Source organism: Spodoptera frugiperda, chromosome 28, assembly GCF_023101765.2.
Source record: "Spodoptera frugiperda isolate SF20-4 chromosome 28, AGI-APGP_CSIRO_Sfru_2.0, whole genome shotgun sequence".
In the NCBI taxonomy this organism is placed as follows: domain Eukaryota; kingdom Metazoa; phylum Arthropoda; class Insecta; order Lepidoptera; family Noctuidae; genus Spodoptera; species Spodoptera frugiperda.
In genome coordinates, this window is record NC_064239.1 from 4,073,885 (window position 1) to 4,095,099 (window position 21,215).

Consider the following 21,215-nt stretch of genomic DNA (forward strand, 5'->3'; position numbering starts at 1 on the left):
GCAGCCTATCAATATCATATTTCATATAGAATAATTATATTGCGTGTAGAATTACTGCGTATTGCACACACCATGTCGTTGTATGGTGCCATCTAACCTACATCTATTGTTGTCAACACGTGATTTTTCCAACCAATCATAAAAATAATCCTTTATATGATACTATGGTGGGTAAACAATATATATTTAGTTATTAAAAGAAAATTAATAACTACTACAAGTCATTATTTAGAATCATCAACGTCTGAAAACAAAGAATTAATAAATCTCCCGAATTGTATCTAAATATCTGATATTTGTGCAATAATGTAAAATATTGTTTCTTAGCTCATAAATTTTGCTGCACGACATAGATACTGACAGACGAACAATTTATCTAAAATAAATGGAGCGTTTTGTCGATACCAATTAATTGTGTGCTCGTCACGGAACGGAGTCATTATTTGCTGCATGTGGCGCTGCCGTTGGGCCGGGAGTCCCACGGTGACGCGTCGCAGGCGTCGCTCGGTGACGGCCGCTAGGCAGATGCACGAATCTAGGTGCAAAACTCACGCGTGAGCTCTTACATCGTATCAGTATCACGCTCACTACCACCGTTCCTATATAAACAGCGACTATTCAAATTTAATGTATTCCAAAGCTAAAACTTAGCAAAGTAACACATCTCCAGAGCTTTGCTAGCTTTAAGGTTACATGAAAACTCCCCAGTGATGATTTTAGTAAGTGTTTCTGTTTACGTAAAGATTCATGGTACATCTTATATTTAGTGCCTTGTTGTTTACCGAGCAGCGTAGACATGTACCTACTTACCCCTCGTATGTGAAAATAATTTTATTGTTATTTTTCTAAATCACTTTTAATGGATTTCTCAATTTTGTGATACTTACTTAGGACGTACGATTAGACAGCATTAGTGAAAGTAAAATAAAACATCGGGGGATGTGCCACTTTGTATTGTGTTTTTAATTATTGTATTTTTTTCAGTATATATTTTTGCTTACCGCCCTTGTGTGGCCGTCAAGCAGATGTGAGCCTCCCGTAAACAGCTACCTCCCTCCTTCTGGCTCTGGTGGTAGGCCATCATCACAATATGGACCGCCAGGGAGTAATGGTGGACCATCGGGCGGATCTCAACCAGGCGGTGGTTTGACTCCAACCGGACAAGATTCTTACTCAAATGGACAAACTGGACCATCTATTGATACGCAATATGGCCCACCATCTGCAAGAGGCAATGGTCAAGGATCACAAGGTTTTGGCTCTCAACAAGGACCTGGGAACTTTCAAGGTGGTCCACCTGACTCCCAGTACGGTCCCCCAGGACGTGGTAACGGCCAGGGATCAAATGGAAGGGGTCCTGGTGGTCGTGGCGGCCCTGGTGGAGCAAACGGCGGTAGAGGCCGACCTCAGTCTTCTTACGGGCCACCCAATCAACAAGGCGGATCTAATGGTGGCGGATCTAATGGAGGCGGTCCAGGTTTCGGTCAAAGGCCAGACAGTTCATATGGCCCACCGCCTACTGGAGATTTCCAATCTACAGGCAACGGTCAGTCAGGCAGCCAGCGTCAAGGATCTCAAAGCGGGCCAGACTCCAGCTATTTGTCACCTAGCGCTGGGTCTCAATCTGGTGGTGCTGGAGGATTCAACGGCAACGGTGGTCAACCATCATCGTCATATGGTGTTCCTGGATTTGGTGGCGGCCCTGGTGGTTCTGGAGGTCAAGGCGGAAGAGGCAATGGTCGTGGATCTAACTATGATGATGGACAATCTAATGTGAGTGCTCAGTTTAGCTATTTTTTCATTATAGTTACAATCACACTTTTACTTTAATTGAAAGATCTAGTAATCGATCTGATTATTAAAGAGTTTCATTAATTTATTGTCATATCGGAATCAAGTCCATAACTTAAATTTCAAAAGTTTCTTAAACATTTACCTAAAGTCTTTATTTTATAGTCTAGTTTGTCTAAAAACGCGTAAATACAACTGCACCTTCAGTCTGTAATGCCATTACTATTATATTTCAGGAGCCGGCTAAATACGAGTTTAGTTATGAGGTGGACGACGCTCAGACAGGTACTAAATTTGGTCATTCTGAGCAGCGTGATGGCGACCTGGCCACTGGGGAGTATAACGTAGTGCTGCCCGATGGCAGGCGACAGGTTGTCGAGTACGAGGCGGGCCTGCAAGGATACATGCCTCAGATCCGATACGAGGGTTGGTTCTTTGTTTTGGTTGGCGATGCGACACCTGTATAGCTTACGCTGCGTTGCATATCAAACGACTCAGTATTTCTACTTTTAGATAAATATTTTATATAGAAATGTCTCCAGTCTTTCATGTTTACCACAAACGCCAATTGGTTGATCAGAATACAAGTTCAATAGCTATTTAAAAGTAGTTCAGAATAATTTATATGTGAACGATACAACACATGATTACATTATTACTATTTGATCCGAAATCAAAACATTTCTATGCCCAAAATAATACACTACAATATTAGCAAAATCGACGGCTTTAGTAGGAAAATTGTTGTTGTTACAAATTAGCAATTTTCGTTGTAAAATTACGTGAACTAATGAGTGCTGTACTTAAACAAAGCTGTTAGTAGTTGGACTTAACTTGCTGGTTCCAAGTATTCCATTAACGGTCGGTTGTTTTGTTCATTTTTATTTATTTTGATCAGGTGGCGGCAACGGCGGCAACGGGAACGGCTTTGGTCGTGGTAATGAATGTTTAATACTACTCTTAATGACAATATTATTATAATAAATATATTATAAGTATTCCAATAGTTAACTTGGTGATCTTAACAAATGTAAATGGTTTCATTTCTCAGAATAATTTGCATTAAAATAACAGTTAACATTATTCACATCCAAGTTTCCCAAAATTTTGTTTGAAACTAAAAGGTTCCTTGTTTAAATATGATGTCAAAGTATTTAAAGTATCATTATTTAAATCTTTCACAGGAGGTGGAGGCGGACAGGGTGGCGGACAAGGCGGCGGTCAAGGCTACCCACAAGGCGGACCCGGTGGCAGCTTCCCAGGTGGTGATAGTGGATACCCAAGTTCAGGACAAGATCAGTCAGGCAGTCTCGGACGATACCAAGAAGGCGGCTTTGGTCAGGGCGACTCAGGAAGCCAAGGATTCATGGGTTATCCGAGTGGGAGACCTGGTGGCAATGGTGGTGGACGGAATGGCAATGGCCGTGGAGGAAGTCAAGGCGGTCAACCAGGTTCTCAGTTCCCATCTGGTTCCGGTGTAGAAGATTTGAATGGCGGTGGTCAAGGGAATGGATATCCAAGTGGTGGTCCACAGGGTGGTCGTGGTTTCCCAGGTGGAAGTGGTTCTGGAGGTGGTAATGGTGGTTACCCGAGCGGTGGTCCAGGTGGAAATGGTGGAGGCTTCCCTGGAGGTAATGGAAACAATGGCAATGGTTATCCAAGTGGACCTCAAGGGGGTCGAGGTGGGCCTGGAGGCCAGAATGGAGGTAGAGGACGTGGATCTCAAAATGGTGGAAATGGCGAAGAAGGCTACCCTAGTGGTGGACCAAGTGGACCCCGAGGATCTGGATATTAAAAACGTAACAACGATAGCAACTCTTTAACGATAAACATAAAACGCTTCAGTAAGTTCCATACTTACACACCTAAATGAATTATAAAGCTTTGTAAATAAACTAAATATAAAAAAAAACTCGTTTTATTATAACTCACTATATTTCCTTTATTTATAAAGTACAATCGTTGTCATGCAAAGCAGTCATATCGCTATCACAACCTTTCTAATTAGTATGGTATTACACATTAATATTATAAAAAGTAATCAAGAAAATAATATTTTTAATTTATACATATAAAACCATACAATTATTCGATTCGAATGCATCAGTGTATCACGAAAAGAAAATATAAATAAAATGGATAAATTAAAAGTGGAAGATAAGGATGAGATTTGAAATGTGTTTGTTTTGGTATATGTAAAGGAGTTTGAAACTTGAACTCATTGCTTCTCATGCTCTAGTTAAAGCATTAGACATTTTTGTTCGACATTTCTCCTATTGTCCAGTTTGACATTTTTTGTTTCTAATTACCGTGACCATATCACGAGTAGCTTTAATATATATTTGATACAGCAGATCTGTCCTCTTTTTTATTGTCATTTAACAAATTGTTCCTTATTATTTGGACGTTACCAATCACCGTAACCATTTTTATTTTGACTTCAACACATTATCTACAAGCCCGCCAATAATTGTTACAAGTCGCATTGACGACTGAATTTGTTTCGTTGATTTTTTTCATATTTTAATAATATAATGTTTGGGTCTAAATATAAATCATGGTCATGTTAATTAGAAATGTTAAACCAGAGCATTTTGTTGACTGGCAATAAAAAGAGCACAGATCTGCTGTACCAAATAGAAATTAAGGGTCGGTTCATATCTGACGTAAAATACGTCGAGCGTATCATCGGTTGCACTAACGTATCATTGGTTGAGTGTGAACGGTCAAGTACTTTTCTATACGTTTGTCTGTTCGGGCGTTACGTGACCGATAATACGCGACGCATGTTACGTCAGATTTGAGCCGACCCTAAAGCTACTGTTGATATACCACAACATAAAATGTTCTCAATCTATCAAATCTCACCCTATTTTTGAAGTTTTTTAAGCATTATTCTATCTATAAACTTTGGTCGGTGCATAACTTAAAGACGACACTTCTATTTTCTTTCTTCATGTTCTTCCCAACAAATATCGTTTAGACTGACTGCCAACAAAAATCTGTTGAAGGCAAATCCTCCGCTAGCGCCGGTCACTTTTGCCCCTATGGCGTTTAATGTGTTAATTAACTTCGCATTATCACTAATAACCTTGAATATCGGAATAATTTCCAATTACAATTTTACGCCCTGGGACGGACTAAGGAGATTTTAGGGAGCGTTGCTCAATAGACCACTAGACTTACATTCAATACTAAATCTACATAACTTCAAGCTCTTCTTAATATTTCACGGATACAAATTAAAGCCATACAATAACAATTATTATGCTCTAAACATATGAATAAAATTATATACCAACGCTATGTTATACATAGTACTTAGTGAGTAAGTACGTATTTAAAATCTACATCGAAAAATATCTTACGTCTTTATTTAATTTTTTCTTTTGGATGGTAGCCAAAAATGTGTAGGTAAAATATTGACGATTATTTATGGCCAGTGTACATTTTTTACCATATAATTAAAGTGGTTTTAAATGTTTTAATTAATTTGTAACTTAATTGACAAGGCCTTATATAGCATGGAGCTCTCAAATCATCTTCAAAGTAGGCATACGACATATTTCATCCTTATCGGTTTAGCTGTTTAGGAGTTTGCTGACATAAATAATTATAGAATCTACATAGTGTTATAAAGATATTTTAGTGAAATAAAATAGCCAACAAAAACTAGTATTTTATTAAAAGCAGCAACGTCAAAATGTATCCAAAGATTTTTCGTATTCGCTACCGAAAACTGCATTTCAACGGAGAGGTCGAAAATATTTTTGCTTGGCGCTTACTTTTTATTGGGAAGGAAATAAAAAACATCAACCCCGCAATTTGTCTTTCTGGCCACAACCGCACTTTATACGTCAACTCGGAAAAAATAACTTATACAGCTATTTATAAAACTTCATAGTGAAGTTTGCTTTATTATTTGTTGCACTTCTACCTCACGCCTCTTAATTCTCGAAGGGGTGGACAGAGGTATACACTTACGTATACAATGGAATATACACAGTTCTTCTGTTATGTTATAAGTATAACGAGGGTAAGCCTATTGCCATATATATAGGATCCAAGACAATGTTCTAGATTACATGCTATTACTAAAAAAAACCCTATAACAATTTGTCCGATTCGGAAATCAAACTTTGGTATAACAAACATGCATACTTCCTTAGAGACATATTTCAGACGCAACTCATATTAATTATGTACTTTATTATTTAGATGTAAGGTAGAAATTGTAATAAAAATATGTCGCTAAAGTGATAGGCGAACAGGCGATACAGTCCATTGAACGTGTGTAGAGAAATTCTCGTCAGTATAATGCGTACAACTCACGAAGGTAGTATAATTGTAACGTTCCGAAACGAAACTATTCAAGATTGCGAGCGCTTTGCTTCGTAGTAGGACCAACTTCCCTAGTTAGTTGTACACGGATATATACATGTGTATGTGCCTACAACTAACCAACACGTATGTTTCCTGATGTTCAAGTTTTGTGAACTTCTAAAGAATTGCTTAACCGTATCTAAAACGTTCCACATTGTATTCACCACGTCCCACCACAAAACACTCGAAATGTGATCCATGAAAGATTTGTCAAACAAATAATATAAAACCTTTTATACACATGTCTGGCCACCTACACTAAACACTGATATCACGGTACTATTACATTAATATTAACATCATTAATGGTACAATTAAAGTTGCTAACGTATTTTCCACCGACGAGGCGATGTCTGAAAATAAAACAACAGAATATGTGAGTAAAGCGTTTAATGATTTCCATATATTACATGTTCACACACACAGTTTGGTGTTAAATCTAAAGCTATTAATTAGTTCTAAAGGATGAACATTACAGTCAACATTTCATTTGCTAAGCAGAATATATTTATTTATAACGATTAACAGAAAATTATGGCAGTTTGTCTCAGGTTGCAGTGAAAGGCCGTGATTAATATAACTAATTATGAAGAACATGATGAACAGAAGTGCTGTTGCTACATATTATGTGAAGTAATTTATTTGTGAGGCCGTACAGTTTTGTGTACCTTTACCTACCTCGGATTTCCTTTGCCTCAGGTGGATGGGCGGCCATAGAAAAAGGTAGAGATATATAATGGGTGGACTCCGTCTCTCTTTGGTAGAGCGGTGCAATCGTAGCCTGGCACTAAAACAAATATAAATAAATGAATATGCAAGCGTTTTTGAGATAGCACTGCCAGTTTAAAGCCAAAGTACAAATAAAAAAGTACCAAGTCAAAAGATTCAGTGTGTGCAGTGAATACAAATTGCATTTTTGGAAACATATACAGCTGGTAGCTATCCTTTTGGGTAAACAAATGAGTTGAAGAAAAGCCATAGGTACGTGTGTAGGTACAAAGTGTAGTAAAACTGTGAGAGCTTTGGCTTTTATTCGAGCCACATAATCTCTTGAATCGAAAAGTTCTTTTTAGTTTTGACAGTTCTATTAAGGAAATTGAAGCCATGGGGTAGAAGTCTGCTGCTTAATGGTTATGATTATGACACTATTGATATTAGACTTACTTTTAATTTGATGGCACCGTTAACAAAATCAGAAGTGGTTGCGAAGAAGCTTAACTGCAGAATAGTTTCGGCAGCATCAGGTCGTTCGGCTGACACTCGGTACCAGGGTCCCAGAATGTAAGAGGAGGGTGCAGGCCTGTCGTTGATGAGCCATTTTAAATGCGCCTTTGGACGAGAAGGTGGCAGCGTGCAGTTCGCCACTACAAGGTCGTCTAAATTGTACTGCTCTTTGAGACCAATAACTCGGGGTCCGCCTTTCGGAAGTACTGAAATCGATGGCATAAGAACAAAATAAAATACCTGTATTGGCAATAAAAACAGTAAAGGTGTTGCAATAACAAAAACTCCGTTTTTGATTCGGTTAATTTCACGAGACTAAAATGATACAATTAGAAAAACAAAAGCGAAACTTAAAATTAGGGTTTTATTATTTTACTCCAAATTCGAAACTCAACACCTTGGCGTCGTAAAAAGCGGAATAAACATGTTTACTCTGTGGTCAACATGGCGGACGACAGTTTAGGCATAATTTGACTTGGTTATGTTAATAAGGGCACGAGTGTGTTTAAGTGAATGAGGTGTAGAATAAAGTTGTGAACTTACAATGTATGTTGATGTATTTTTGTCTGAATACAGTAGCGAATGAGGGTGCTTCTCCGGACACTTCGCAGCGGTAATGTCCTGCAGACTCCTGCGTGAGGTTTACTAGCGCCACCACGGTGTTTGAAGAACGTCCTATCTGTAAAAAGAGGTATTATTGATTCTGTTATATGTGAAGTGCCTTGCAAGTTTCTCGACCGAGGCTGCAGAGCGAGATTACCGGAGCTCTGGCTAGGGCCTTTTTGTTTTTGAGGGGGGAAAATCATCCAATGACTTACTCGCCTTAAGCGTGGCGAGAGGGAGTGTCAGACTCTTACCGACTAAAAACCACCCCGTTCGTACTCCTGCCTTTCGAACCGGAGCCCCGGTAAACCCGCTAGGTAGTCCGCAGCTTCGGCTGGCTCAGGCCTAAGTTACTAGTTAACTACCAGGTTTGAGTGTCTAGTCGAGCAAACTATTACTTTTCAGCGGATTAACAGTTGTCTTCATCACCAGTTGGAAGATGCCCACCACTGAACAAACGCCTCTCCCTTAGTCTTCCACGTTAAATGACAATTAGCTACTTGCATCCATTGTTTAGTCAGGTGTATTCAAAAGAATTATTTAAATTAGACCATTGAGGTAACTCTTGAGAATGTTTAATTATTTTTAAATTTCAAAGAACGGTTCCTTAAGCTCTTAAATGGAATTCTTATAAAAGAGGTTACAGGAACGCAGAGACCGTTACAGGCAAAAGGTTGCTTTCTAAGAAACGGACTCGAAATTTGTTTCTAGAAATTCAAAGATGTTACGAAATGTAGCAATCGCTTTATAGACCTTCGCAATCATGTCCGGTAATATCTTCAGGAACTAAAAACAGATGAATTGCCATTATAATTAACTAATACGTACATAGAAAGTATATAACGTTAAAATTGGTTATTTACATTTTAAAATAATAACTGGTATGGAGTATATAATGATCTTTTTTTTTTCATTTAATAAAATAGACATTGTCTCCACTCCGATTTTCTTTCTCAAGTTATTCAATAAATATAATAAATAAGCATCGTATATCCTTCGACTAAGTATTAGTTCTTACTATTGAAATATTTAATTCATTCCTGTAATACGGTTATGGGGTACATAGGTACTTGCCAGTAATTAAAATGTAAAACTTAAATACTTTATTTTATAAAGCCGGATGGATTAAAAAAATATGCCTATTTTAGTTAGTTAGTCTATTTATTGAGGAAGGTTATAGGCTATGACACATCACGCTACGATCAAAAGGAACCGAGCAGAGCGGTTGTAACAGTGCGGCAGTAGCTATAGCATGTACTCATGTACCCATTGACACTATTAAGCGGTCCCATAACATCATAAAATTCAGTGTACAAAGTTAGTATCTACATTTTTGTTTATACATACTTTCATAACTTTGTATGTATGATGAAGTGATGAGAAGTATATAAGTACTTATGTACATTTGACGTAAAGAGCAACTACTTAGTAAGTCGGAAAGTTGTCCGGAGTATCGCTGATATTCGGAATAGTTGTTTACAAGTTATAGATAGCTTTTTCCATGACGACGACGATGAAGTTTGTTTGTAACATGTTCGATGAAATATAGAAATGAGAGTCATCTGTTTTTTTTTCTATGCCTACCTATTTGCCGAAATAAGATAAGAATATCTACATAATGATGATGTAAAATATAGGCCTTTTTTAAGAAGGGAAAGTCATCCAATGACTTCTCTCGCCTTAGGCTCTTATTGACTAAAACCTACCGCTCCGGCTAAAAATTCATCAGAATTTTTCAGCCGGAGCCCCGGTAAACCCGCTAGGTAGTCCGCAGCTCCGGAAAATATAGGCCTACTATATTAAAGCGCCTTGATATTTATTATAGATAGATTATTTAAAGATATTGTCTTCACATTTTTGTGCAGTGGTTTTTGATAAGCATTTGTATGTGCTATCGCATACTAACACACTCACACTAAATGTATTGTTCGTTTAAGTGTTTGTCGGTCACTCACGCTAAAACTACTTTTTTTTTTTTTTTTTTTTTACATTTAATGGGTCGACGTTTGACCGCTATCTCACCTGATGGTAAGTGATGATGCGGCCTACGGTGGAGCACGTCTGCCCATAAGCAACCTATTCACTCGGGCCTTGAAGACACCCAGGTTATACCCATCAGGAAACACAGACTCCGGCAAGGAGTTCCACTCCCTAGCAGTTCGCACAAGGAAGCTTGAAGCGAAGCGCTTCGTGCGAGTGGGTGGGATATCTACCATGAAGCGGTGACGCCTCGCCGATTGTCTTGTGGTTCGATGATGAAAAGGACTAGGGGGAATCAAGTTGTGCAATTCCCCCGCACACTCTCCGAAATGTATCCGGTAAAAAACGGAAAGGCTTGCGACCTTGCGCCTGTGTTCAAGGCTTTGAAGCCGGGCCTCCACAAGCGCATCATCGTTGATGAGCTTCTTGGCACGCCTTTCAATGTGTTCGAGCGCATCCAGCTGGTATTCAGCCGAGCCGTCCCAAAGGTGAGAACAGTACTCCATACATGACCGAACCTGCGCTTGGTACAGGCTCAGCAGTTGTTTTGGTGTGAAGTACCGTCCCACCTTCGAGAGGATACCCAACTTCCTACCAGCCAGATGCGCCTTCGACTCTATATAAGAGCCGAAGTTTAGCGTTGGCGATAGAGTTACGCCAAGAAGCTCTAGATGATCCGATATTGGAACGGATACATTTCGGAAAGTAGGAGCCAGCGGAAATTGACTCCGTTTGGCAGAGAATAGACACGCCTGGGTTTTGGTAGCGTTGAACCTGACCAAGTTGGCGTCACCCCAATCGGAGACCGCCTTCAAGGACGAGTTCAACCGTTCGACCATGGATTCTCTTAGAGACTGGATCTGTGTTCCGCTAGTCCGCGCATCGGACACATACCTTTCAACAACTGTGCTGTCATCTGCATACCCAAAGATACCGGGCTTAAGCAGGTCGTTGATGTGCAGCAAAAAGAGCGTTGCTGAAAGTACTGACCCCTGAGGGACTCCGGCGTTGATACCAAATTGGTCAGACGAGCAGCCATCTATGACTACTCGAATTGACCGATCCCTCAGGAAGTCTGCAATCCATCTGCACAGATCAGCGGGAAGTCCATATGCAGGAAGCTTGCCGATAAGGCTGTCGTGCCAAACCCTGTCAAAGGCCTTCGATATATCGAGAGAGACCGCTATTGCCTCCCCGTGCTTCTCGATGGCCTCGCTCCAAATGTGGGTGGCATACGCAAGAAGGTCCCCAGTGGATCGGTTGCGGCGAAACCCATACTGCTGATCGCTGAGGAGGTCGTTACCTTCAAGGTATGCCAGGAGCCTGTTGTTAAGTACACGTTCCATACTCTTACAGAGTATGGACGTGACCGAGATTGGTCGGTAATTGTTAGGGTCGGCACGACTACCTTTTTTGGGCACAGGCTGCACGTTGGCCAGCTTCCATGCAACCGGCACTTGACCAGTCTCCAAGGAAAGTCGAAACAGGCGTGTCAGGATTGGAGACAACTCAGGCGCACAGGTTTTTAAAACCACGGCCGGGATTCCGTCGGGGCCACTGGCCTTGTTCACGTCGAGATTACGCAACGTCTTATACACCTCCTTCTGTCGGATGCGAATTTTCGACATTTTCGTCTCGCATACGTTATTTAGAGAAGGAGGTATAGCGCCACCAGTATCAAGACGTGAAGATTCCGCAAATAGAGAAGCAAACAGGTTTGCCTTCTCTACCGCGGTGTGTGCCAGCGTCCCGTTAGGCCCCAGGAGAGGTGGGAGTGAAGGGCGGCAGAAGTTCGATTCAACCGCCTTGGCCAGGGACCAGAATGCTTTACTACCCGCTGGGTAAGAAGCCAGTTTGTTCCCTATTCGGCCAATGTGGTTGAACCGGGCCATCCGTAATGCCTTTTTGCATGACTTGGCAGCCCTGTTATAGGCTCTCTTCCTCTGAAGAGTGTCGTCAGCCTTACGACGCCTGGCATCCGCCCATGCCAAGTATGCCGCATGCTTTCGCGCTTCAGCACGTCTGCAGTCGGCATCGAACCATGGACGAGTCCCACCGAAAGATGTCGCGTCCGAGAATGGAATGTAGTATTCCATGCCCTGACGCAACACCCCTGTTATGGCATCCGCACAAGCTGACGGGTCCTCAGTAGAGAAGCAGACAGGCCGCCAAGGATAGGATGCAAAAAAGGATCGCATCCCATCCCAATCTGCTGACTTGTACCGCCACATCCGCCGAGATCCTCTGGGACAAGGATCCGGTGGGGAGTACGTGGATACGGATTTCACCAGACAGTGGTCAGAGCTACCCAAGGGTGAAGATACTGACACCGAGTAGCTGTCTGGATCAGTTGTCAGCAGAAGGTCTAGGCAGTTGGCAGTGTGCGAGTCGACATCGGGCACCCTTGTGGCCTCCTGGACCAGCTGGGTCAGGCCAAGCGTTAGCGCAAGCTTACGCATTTCCCTCCCAGCATGGTCAGTGCACTGGTATGGGAACAGCCACTCCTGGTGATGGGCGTTAAAGTCCCCCAGTAACACCAACTGGGCCGAAGGGTACCTCTGCCGAGCCGCATCCGCCGTCTCCACAAGGTGCTGCGCTAATCTGGTCGTCTCCAAATCTCCGCTGTGCGACCGGTAGACACAGGCATAGAGGATTTTCTCTATGCCTGTGTCCACCAGTATCCACAAGGTTGAAAAACTGGGGTCCTCAAAGTTTCGGAGACGCCGGTAACAGACGCCGTCTTGGACGTATAGGCATACGCCTGCACGGGGAACGAAATTGTGCTCCAGAGAAAAGCCTGGGTAGTTCAGGTATGATACGTCCGACGGACATCTGATCTGGGTCTCCGAGAGAAACAAGAGCGTTGGGTTCTCGGTCTCCAGATGGTGATGGACCGCATTGAGATTTGAGTGCAAGCCTCGGATGTTGGAGAGGTGCACTTTGAGGGAGAGGAGTGCAGCCGCTGTTGAACCCTTTTCTTAGCTCTCGTTTTCATTATCGTAAATAAGTTGCTGAGAGGATGGCAGTGAAATGTTCCCCCACACAGGCGACCCCAGACGCGCACTGCAGTTAGCCACATCAATGGGAGGCCAGCCTGGAGACTGCGGGGACGCCCGAGCCCCCCCACGTAAATCCATCGGGCCCTCTCTTCCGGTCGCCAACCGGCACGATGGCGTATACGTGGGATTTTTCGCTAGATGGCGGGGCAGCCTTTCACGTGTGGCTAGCACGCTAATTGGGCCCCCAACTATCTGCGGTCGGCCAGCGGTGCACCGTGCCTCGGATCCCGCTACCCTCCGCGACTGGCCACCCGATGCAGCCACACCAGCGCGCGCCAGATCGGTCTACCCATAGTGAAACAAACATTTCGACCCATCCTCTCGTGCGGCGTCACCGAGCATCGTGGCGGAACACGGCTAGGCCGCTTGGCGACACGGTTTTGCTCGGTGGGTGGTTATAATGCCGTCGGCCGAAACCTACCACCTGAAAAAAACTACTGAATGGATTTAGCTGAAATTTGGTATAAAGAGAGGGTATGAGCTTAGGTGTGACTATACATACAGGGTATGAGCTGATTTGGTACTTTTTATCTCAAAAACGCGGGCGAAGCTGCTCACAGAAGCTACGATTAGTAATTTATATATGTGACAAGTTTCATTTAGATCCGTTCAGCCATTTTGGCATAATAAATATATTGAAAAAATCTCATTACATCTAAGCTTTCCAATTTATAGCAATCTTAATATAGATACGATTAAAAGCAACGTGTAAGTAGAATTCGCGTTTTAAAATAGCTTGATATATCAAATCCCGTCAGTGACGTCATTCTCTGTTCCCATATGTCATTGTTTCTATAAAAAGATTCATAATTTCTAGTACCTACATATATTATTTATCGACTGGGGCAGCAAGTGAGAGGTGCCAAATATATGATATGAAGTCTTTCTTTCTCTGAGATATTTATTATATTTATGTATTTAGGTATTGGTTCATCCACCAGAGTAGTCCGTTAGGGAATGGTGACCTCATCTAGATCTTTTTTTTTTCGCTATTATTAATTTTTTTTCGCTATTTATGAGTAAATAAGTACCATGTAGATGTCATCCAAGCGCCTCGCCCAAGGCGGGGGAAGTCACTGGATGACTTACCCTCTTTAAAAAAACCTTTACGAAATTCGGGACACAATTTATAAACTGTGTGTTTAAAACAATCTTTTTAAATCGAAATCGGATGTGTTTTGTTTAGATATATTTTGCTGATACGGGAAACCTCAAAACTTCAGATCAGCAGTCGCATTACTGACCATGTGACTCACGATTAGTCGTAGTAAGCGGTTTAAATCATTATAAATCTTCCAAACATTCATAATATTGATGTACAAAATCACATATTATAATATTATTTTCCTTTCATAGTGCAATGAAATGATGTTCATGAATAATTTATTTGGCGATTTATTGGTAAGTACTCGGTTGGCATTAAGATGAAATCTGTCACTTGTTTCTTCACTCAGTTACATGGTTTAGTTAAATGTTAAGAAAGACAGTATCTATTGTAAAATAATGTTATGTTCGGGAAGACAGTATCTGCCTATTGTAAAATAATGTAAGTAATACATTACTGAATTCTTTGAATACATTATCCTTTATAATACGCGCGCGAAATTTACACACACGCGTTCGGCGCTCTGATTGGTTGGTATACCCGAGCTGGCCAATCAGAGCGCTGAACACGCTCTCGTTTCGATTACTTTTAACGCAAAGCAGACTCATATTAAGGATACAGTATCTATATGATTATAATTCCATACCACTAATGTCAAAAATGTATCTTAATCTACAGATCTTAAGTGTGGGAGAGCCATGCTTCGGCACGAAATGGCCGGCTCAACGGTTCACCACGACCTCACAGAAAACCGACGTAAAACAACGTTTCGTCGTGTGTGTGAGGTTACAGGAGGCTCAATTACCTGTTTCCCAATCTCCTCAATCCCCAATTCTCCAACAATCCTCATATATTTAACACCCAAAAGGCCGGCAATGCACTTGTAACCCCTCGAATGTTTTGGGTGTCCATGTGTCCATCAGGTGATTCGTTTACTCGATAATACGACAAGAAAAAAATAGGTTTTGCATTTGCAAATACGTTTTTAATTTCTGTCGAAGCGTGTCTCAAAAAGTGAAACTCATAAAATAAATTAAGTTTAGGCCATCAGATAAAGATTTGTTAGCTTTCTTATAAGGAGAATATTTTTTTAAACCTATTTACGAGATAGATGGAATGATTTTCTGTTTTCTTGGACTTTTTCTATTATAACCATCTAATGGTAATGGTTTTGTATTTTCCACATTCCAAAAAGTCGCAGTGACGTTGCGCATCCAACTCATCGACGTCGCAGCGTCTGCGCACGCTGCTCCTGATGAAGAGTCCCTCTGTGACTCGAAACTAGTAGAGCTTTTCTCCATTAATATATGCGTGATTAAACCGTAATTTTAAGTTAATTTAGTAAGTCTTACGATAGTTTTTATAAAAATATTCCAACAAAATCTTTATCGTTCTAAAAAAAGGTCGGTAATTATTATTGCACCTATTTTGTAGATAATACTTACTTCAACGTTTACTCCCGGAGCTTGAAAGTAATATACAGGGGGATCATTTTTGGGCACGAAGCGGTAGAACTCGCGGCCATCTTTGTACCATTTGACAGAATACAGGGTGTCCCCTTCTAGGTCGTACTGGCAGCCAAGAAGAGCCATACCGCCTTCGGGCTCATGTGTTGGTACACGGAGTTCCACGAGACGCAAACTCTTGACTGCATCTGGAAGATATTGGAAAATTGTTTTAAAGTATTACTGTAAGTAGTATTACTGGGCTTTTTTCGGATTTTCGAAAATTTCTCGGTAGTAGCACGGAGTCTGGAATTGTGTCCAGAATATGGCAATAGGCTCACCCCCTATTACATGGGACCTTAACACAAAAATGGTGAAAAGTGGGTGTACATTGTATAACGGCATTACGTGCCGTAATGTGCACCTCTGCCTACCCCTTCGGGGATAAAAGGCGTGAAGTTGTGTGTGTGTGTGTGTTTTAAAGTATATTGTCGAGGATGTTACGAGCATTAAATGGTTGATATACATGTTATTAAAATTGCATAATTCAGGTATCAAGAAACTGATAAAAAATCCTTTCAGTATGCAATAAATATTATACCTAGTGAATACTATTGATTTTCAAAATTTATTATTATAGTAGGCATGGTTTTGTGTATTCGTGCATACCTATACAATAGTCTGAGTTTATATATGTATATACCATTTATAATAAATATATGCTTTAAATGAAGAAAAATATTACAATTGCATAAAAAAATATGAAACATGAAAAAAAAACAAAGGAAAAGCCATCACATCGCGGTACTCATGTACAGCATGATGCAAAAAGGTAAACGTTTTTGTTACAGCCTGTATTAATTAACAGAAGAGCTCGATACTGTGTTCGTATCGAGTACACCGCCCAGTCGATGTCTGTTCTATAAAACACTAATTAGTTACTCTATAGATTTCATTGTTTTCAGCAAACATTATTATCATCTCATTATAGGCGTACCTGAGTTTTCTAATCTAATTAATGAGAAGCCTGCAATATAATGTCATCAGACAGATAAACCACGCGGCTTTTGTCAGTGAGTATAATTGACTATGACTCATTCATAGAAAGTAGAATCGAACTACTACGACTTTAGTATGTATGTAGGTATATCTAAATGTCATGCATGCACCTACGCTCATAGTACCGGAGTGCACCGGCCACGTCAACTAAAACTACGGCGGAATAAAGTGCACGAGCCACAGTACCTTGCGTCCACAATAACAACAACACTAGGATTGTTCTCCCGAACATGTTGGTGCAGTACAGTCAGCAATCTGTTCTCACAACCACGCGCACACTACGGTGACAGCTCTCACTTCACTTCACTCCACATCCAAGCATCACTGATAAATCACTGACTCGAATAATTTAAATGAACATCAATAACAATTGTACCTTTGAATTCAGTTAAAATCTGCCGTTTGCGGTGTCTAAATAGGACAGCGAAATTCCGGCGACACGAATCTAAATTTAAAACTGGTCGCCACTGAACTGTCTAGCGCATGCGCCGCGCTAACAACGTACTACCAATACCAAGGGTTTGCGTGGCGATGATTAATATTTTTGCAATTTTTGATTAAATATAAAGCGTGCACTTTTTTCTGTGAGCTTACACGCAGTGAGTGGGGTGGCGTGAGTTCAACGAATAATAATTATTTGGGTGCACACGTGTGACTCAGGCCAAATACATGCAGTAATGTAGAGGTACACTACACTGTGTAGTGTATCACCAGCGGCATTAATTAATGTGATAAAACACTTTACATAGCTAATAGTTTGTTTGGTAACTATTAATTATTCTGTTAGGGTTCACGACACGCACGAGTGTCAGATTATCGCGACTATCCACTATCATGATAAAAATTTGAATTTTATTGTTTGTCGGATCAAAGGCTATCGTCCTCTTGTTTCATACAAAAAAGTTTGCAGTTTTTATTTATAAAATGAGAAAATAAAACAAAGCTGATTGTGAATGGATTTAATTGGCATATTATGCGGTCGCGATAATGCATAATCGTTAGAAAATAAAGTTCAAGTAGTTTCTTAATTAAGTATGAAAGAAAATATTTTATTGTTTTATCATTTTAGTGTGTGGCGAGAGGTCACGGTTGGGCCAGTTATCTGTTCGTGGTAAATACAATGTTTTTGTATCGTATTATCTAATGAAAACATTTACTTGTGATAAGTTCAAGTTGCGGCACTCTCGCTACTCATTTAATGTAGTTTAAATAACTTCATTTTGGTCATGATAGAGCAGGTAAATGTTTTTAGTCCATTATGCGTATGCGCAGGTTTAAGTAGCAGCGAAAGGTTTTCATACATCCCGTCTTCTAAGCCCCAAAGTAGTATTACTGTAGCAAAAGTAATATTATAATGTAATTAATTTTTATTGTTTATGCCAGTATGATTAATCATTATTTAACACACATACATATACTTTTTTCTCATATAAATAAAAATAAATAAAATATTAAATGATGTTGTTATATTTTCCATTGAAATAAAATACACGCTTCACTTTATTTTGCGAATGTGTTCGAGATCCACAATGTACACGTAGTATTTTTTTTTAAATATCTACCAAAGAAGTATTTTTTTGTTTAAAATACTGTATAGGTACAGTAAATCATGTTACCTATTATTTTACGTTTTTTATTCATAAAGTAATTTTAAATCGTAATTCTCCAGGTGGGTTGTACACTTTGTCAGTATTATTTAAACCTAGGATAATATGTTTGGCTACTTAAATACCTTAGTGTTTTGATCCCTAAAAAATGTTTTAGGTACCTAAGTTGTTTAATTATAAAACTGCACGGAATTTGGACAAATAACCTACCTAAGTAACGATAAGACTTATCTTTTCTCCGAAATGTTTATTTAGCAAATAAATCAAGTGCTTATTAATTGTCTTATGGGCAATTGGCAACTGCAACAAATGAGGTGTTGCAGATGCGTTGTGGCTTTAACTGTACTTTTCTACCGACTCGTGCAAGCTAAGATATAAAATACGATGTATCATAGGAAATGAATACCTAAATGTCTTAGATTCGGTAAATACTTAGGGCAAAATTCATCAGAAGATTTACTGCAAATTAAGTATTAAAAATTCAGAAAAATTAATTAAAACACTGTTACAATGTTTATATCTGAAGATGTCCTCGAATCTATCTGTACGGATTTTCCACAAAATGTCATACAAATATGATCAGTAATTTTAGAGCATAAGACTTAAAGATGAATAAACATCGGAACTTTCCCATCTAAAATAGTAGTAGTATATGATTATGATGACGTCACATTTGCTCGTAGATAATACATTAGTTTTATTCAGTCCATATGGCAAAGTTATTTCCGTTAGTCTGTCGCTCGGTTTGTCTTAAGTTCGGGCGTGGTTCACTAGATGTCGCGACCTGTCTGTTTGTTGAGTTATACAACTGTAGGTAAGTGTACATTTTATTAAAATATAGAGGGAATAAAAAAAATAAAACGTAATTTTAAAAAATCTAACATACTATTTTATGCAAAGGTACATAATAGGGTAGTATCCTATTTTTTGTAATGTCCGTCAGGTAGATTACTTTAAATCATTACCGTACTAATCTTTAGCCACGTATTTTTTATTTTCTTACAAAAATAAATTCTTTCGACGATACATAGATTTGAAATGTCATATGACGTCACGATGTAATACATTTTATGGGGTAAAGTGCTGAAACGACTTAACTCCGTTTTACATTAATATTATAACTTTCTATGACAAAATATGTAATACCTGTTTACTAATATTTTTTAATCATCTAACTGAATACATGTCATGTAATACCCTGTCTACTACTATATTAGAAACATTCACTATTTATTAATTACGTATGTAAGTTACTATATAATAGGTACAAGGTGATCCTTTTATTACCTAACCTGGCACCTTAGTGTGTCAAATACAAAAACAAGTGAGCGCCAAAGTTATTTCCGATTTCTAAAGGTTTCAGTTTTCTTTACCTAAATAGTAGTTACTTTTTATTTCATCTTATCTTTTAAGATTAGCCTCGGGATTCTAGCCTTATACTTATTTGCTTTCTAGAGGTGAAAATAGTACTCGAATAGCTTGAGATTGTAGTGCGCTGGGAATCTCGGCTCTTAAACTATTGTAGCGTGGCCAATCCTATTCAGCTGGGAAGCACATTTCGGTGACTTGGACTTTGCAGTCAGGATTTTGTACTGTGGATTATTTTTTCCTGTGTCATTTTGTTGCAGCCTGTATACCTATGTGTGTTTTTGAGTTGTTTTTTTTTTATGGATGAATAGTGTCGAAAGACTTAGATTTTTGTAGACTTTTGATTTCTCCTTAGAAATATGGGATGTGGGATTGTTTGGGACCTAGTTCTTTGACAAGTATTTTTAAGTTTTTCTTAACATTAGATGACGTTTTTAAATATTTGTAATTAGTGCAATAAATATCTTTAAACATTGACTCGTTTCCCAAAAACTATTCACAAAATATTGATCAAAATACATAAACGTTTAAACCCGACCACACCATTTCCAAATTATATCATTCGCGTATTTAAATTTGTAAATGGCACGAACGGAATAACACAGAAATTACAAAGTTCAACTGTACACCCTCATATAAACGTAACTACGTGTTTCAATGTACTAAATTCCACACGTAATCATTTTATTTAATACCAATTTGCAGTGTAAAGGCGACCACCGCGAACGTAATTGTGTTCCTAGTGACGTCCAAACGAATCGTAACCACATCACTAACAGTTAACATTTAGTTTAAAGCGGTTGCCCAGCTAACTAACCTTGAATTTGTACAATTCAGTGTACAACAAAGCTCTGGATATCTCAATTAATGTCGAGTTGTGGTGCGCGTAAGGCACGGTCCACGGCCGACATATGGACAAATAAGTCTATTTGCGAACATTTAATATTCGCTTCGGGCCCGCGTTAATTAAGCCGGGTTGGTTGGGTCCGCCTGCCCGGTGCCCAATGCCCGCACCCTCGAATCACCCTCGACTCGATAAAAGAAACAAAACATGCTACCAACATACAGACCGTCACCCACAATACGCTTCATCTGTGTTTGTCAAAATTTCAAAATAACTCGTGCAATATTGAACAACCAGCCTACCATGGAATCAAATAAACGAGTGCTTTTATTTTTTTAAGCGACCTTTACTGAAATATTATACGTTTGGTTCTTTTGGTACAAAGTACGAACGTGTCTTTTCTCATGTCTCCGGAGAGTGTTTACTAGATTTGGTTAAATAAAAATTTATATACAACGACTGTCGTCTTCCTTTTATAACTAGTAGTAACACGACATGCTCGGTCGGGATTTAGGGCTTTCGAATACCCGCAATAACTTTCGTAGATATTTGTTTGGTACTGGGACCGACGCACGAAAAGCTAGCTAGCTTTGTTTACTTAATTAAGTAGACGTATAATGTTAATGAACGAATCGTTGTTTATATTCATGAAATATGTCCCAGGCATGAATCGTAAGCGCGGTCCGGTCAGTGGCGCCCAGATGTAATAAGTAACTGCCTCCATCGCTTGACCGATAAAAGGCAATA

General features: G+C 39.7%; 2 protein-coding genes across 3 annotated transcripts; one reads left to right on the forward strand and one right to left on the reverse strand.

Moving 5' to 3' along the window:
* The first annotated feature begins 473 nt into the window (after positions 1-473).
* Positions 474-3,647, forward strand: LOC118265243 (pro-resilin). 2 transcript variants are annotated; one of them, XM_035578046.2, is made up of 5 exons: positions 474-719; positions 985-1,773; positions 2,028-2,217; positions 2,690-2,728; positions 2,976-3,647. In XM_035578046.2, the coding sequence occupies exons 1-5, from the start codon at positions 711-713 to the stop codon at positions 3,584-3,586; spliced, it is 1,638 nt and encodes a 545-aa protein (XP_035433939.2). In that variant the 5' UTR covers positions 474-710; the 3' UTR covers positions 3,587-3,647. The 2 variants fall into 2 exon arrangements, with proteins under 2 accessions (XP_035433939.2, XP_035433940.2); XM_035578047.2 differs by having other exon boundaries at positions 475-719; positions 2,028-2,076.
* A 60-nt stretch (positions 3,648-3,707) lies between these two features.
* LOC118265255 (uncharacterized) lies at positions 3,708-17,440 on the reverse strand. Its single transcript, XM_035578060.2, has 6 exons — positions 16,836-17,440; positions 15,591-15,799; positions 7,942-8,077; positions 7,339-7,604; positions 6,853-6,961; positions 3,708-6,527 (listed from the first exon to the last, which is right to left on the reverse strand). Exons 1-6 carry the CDS (start codon positions 16,879-16,881, stop codon positions 6,457-6,459), a joined length of 837 nt encoding a protein of 278 aa, XP_035433953.1. The 5' UTR covers positions 16,882-17,440; the 3' UTR covers positions 3,708-6,456.
* Between the last annotated feature and the right edge of the window lie 3,775 nt (positions 17,441-21,215).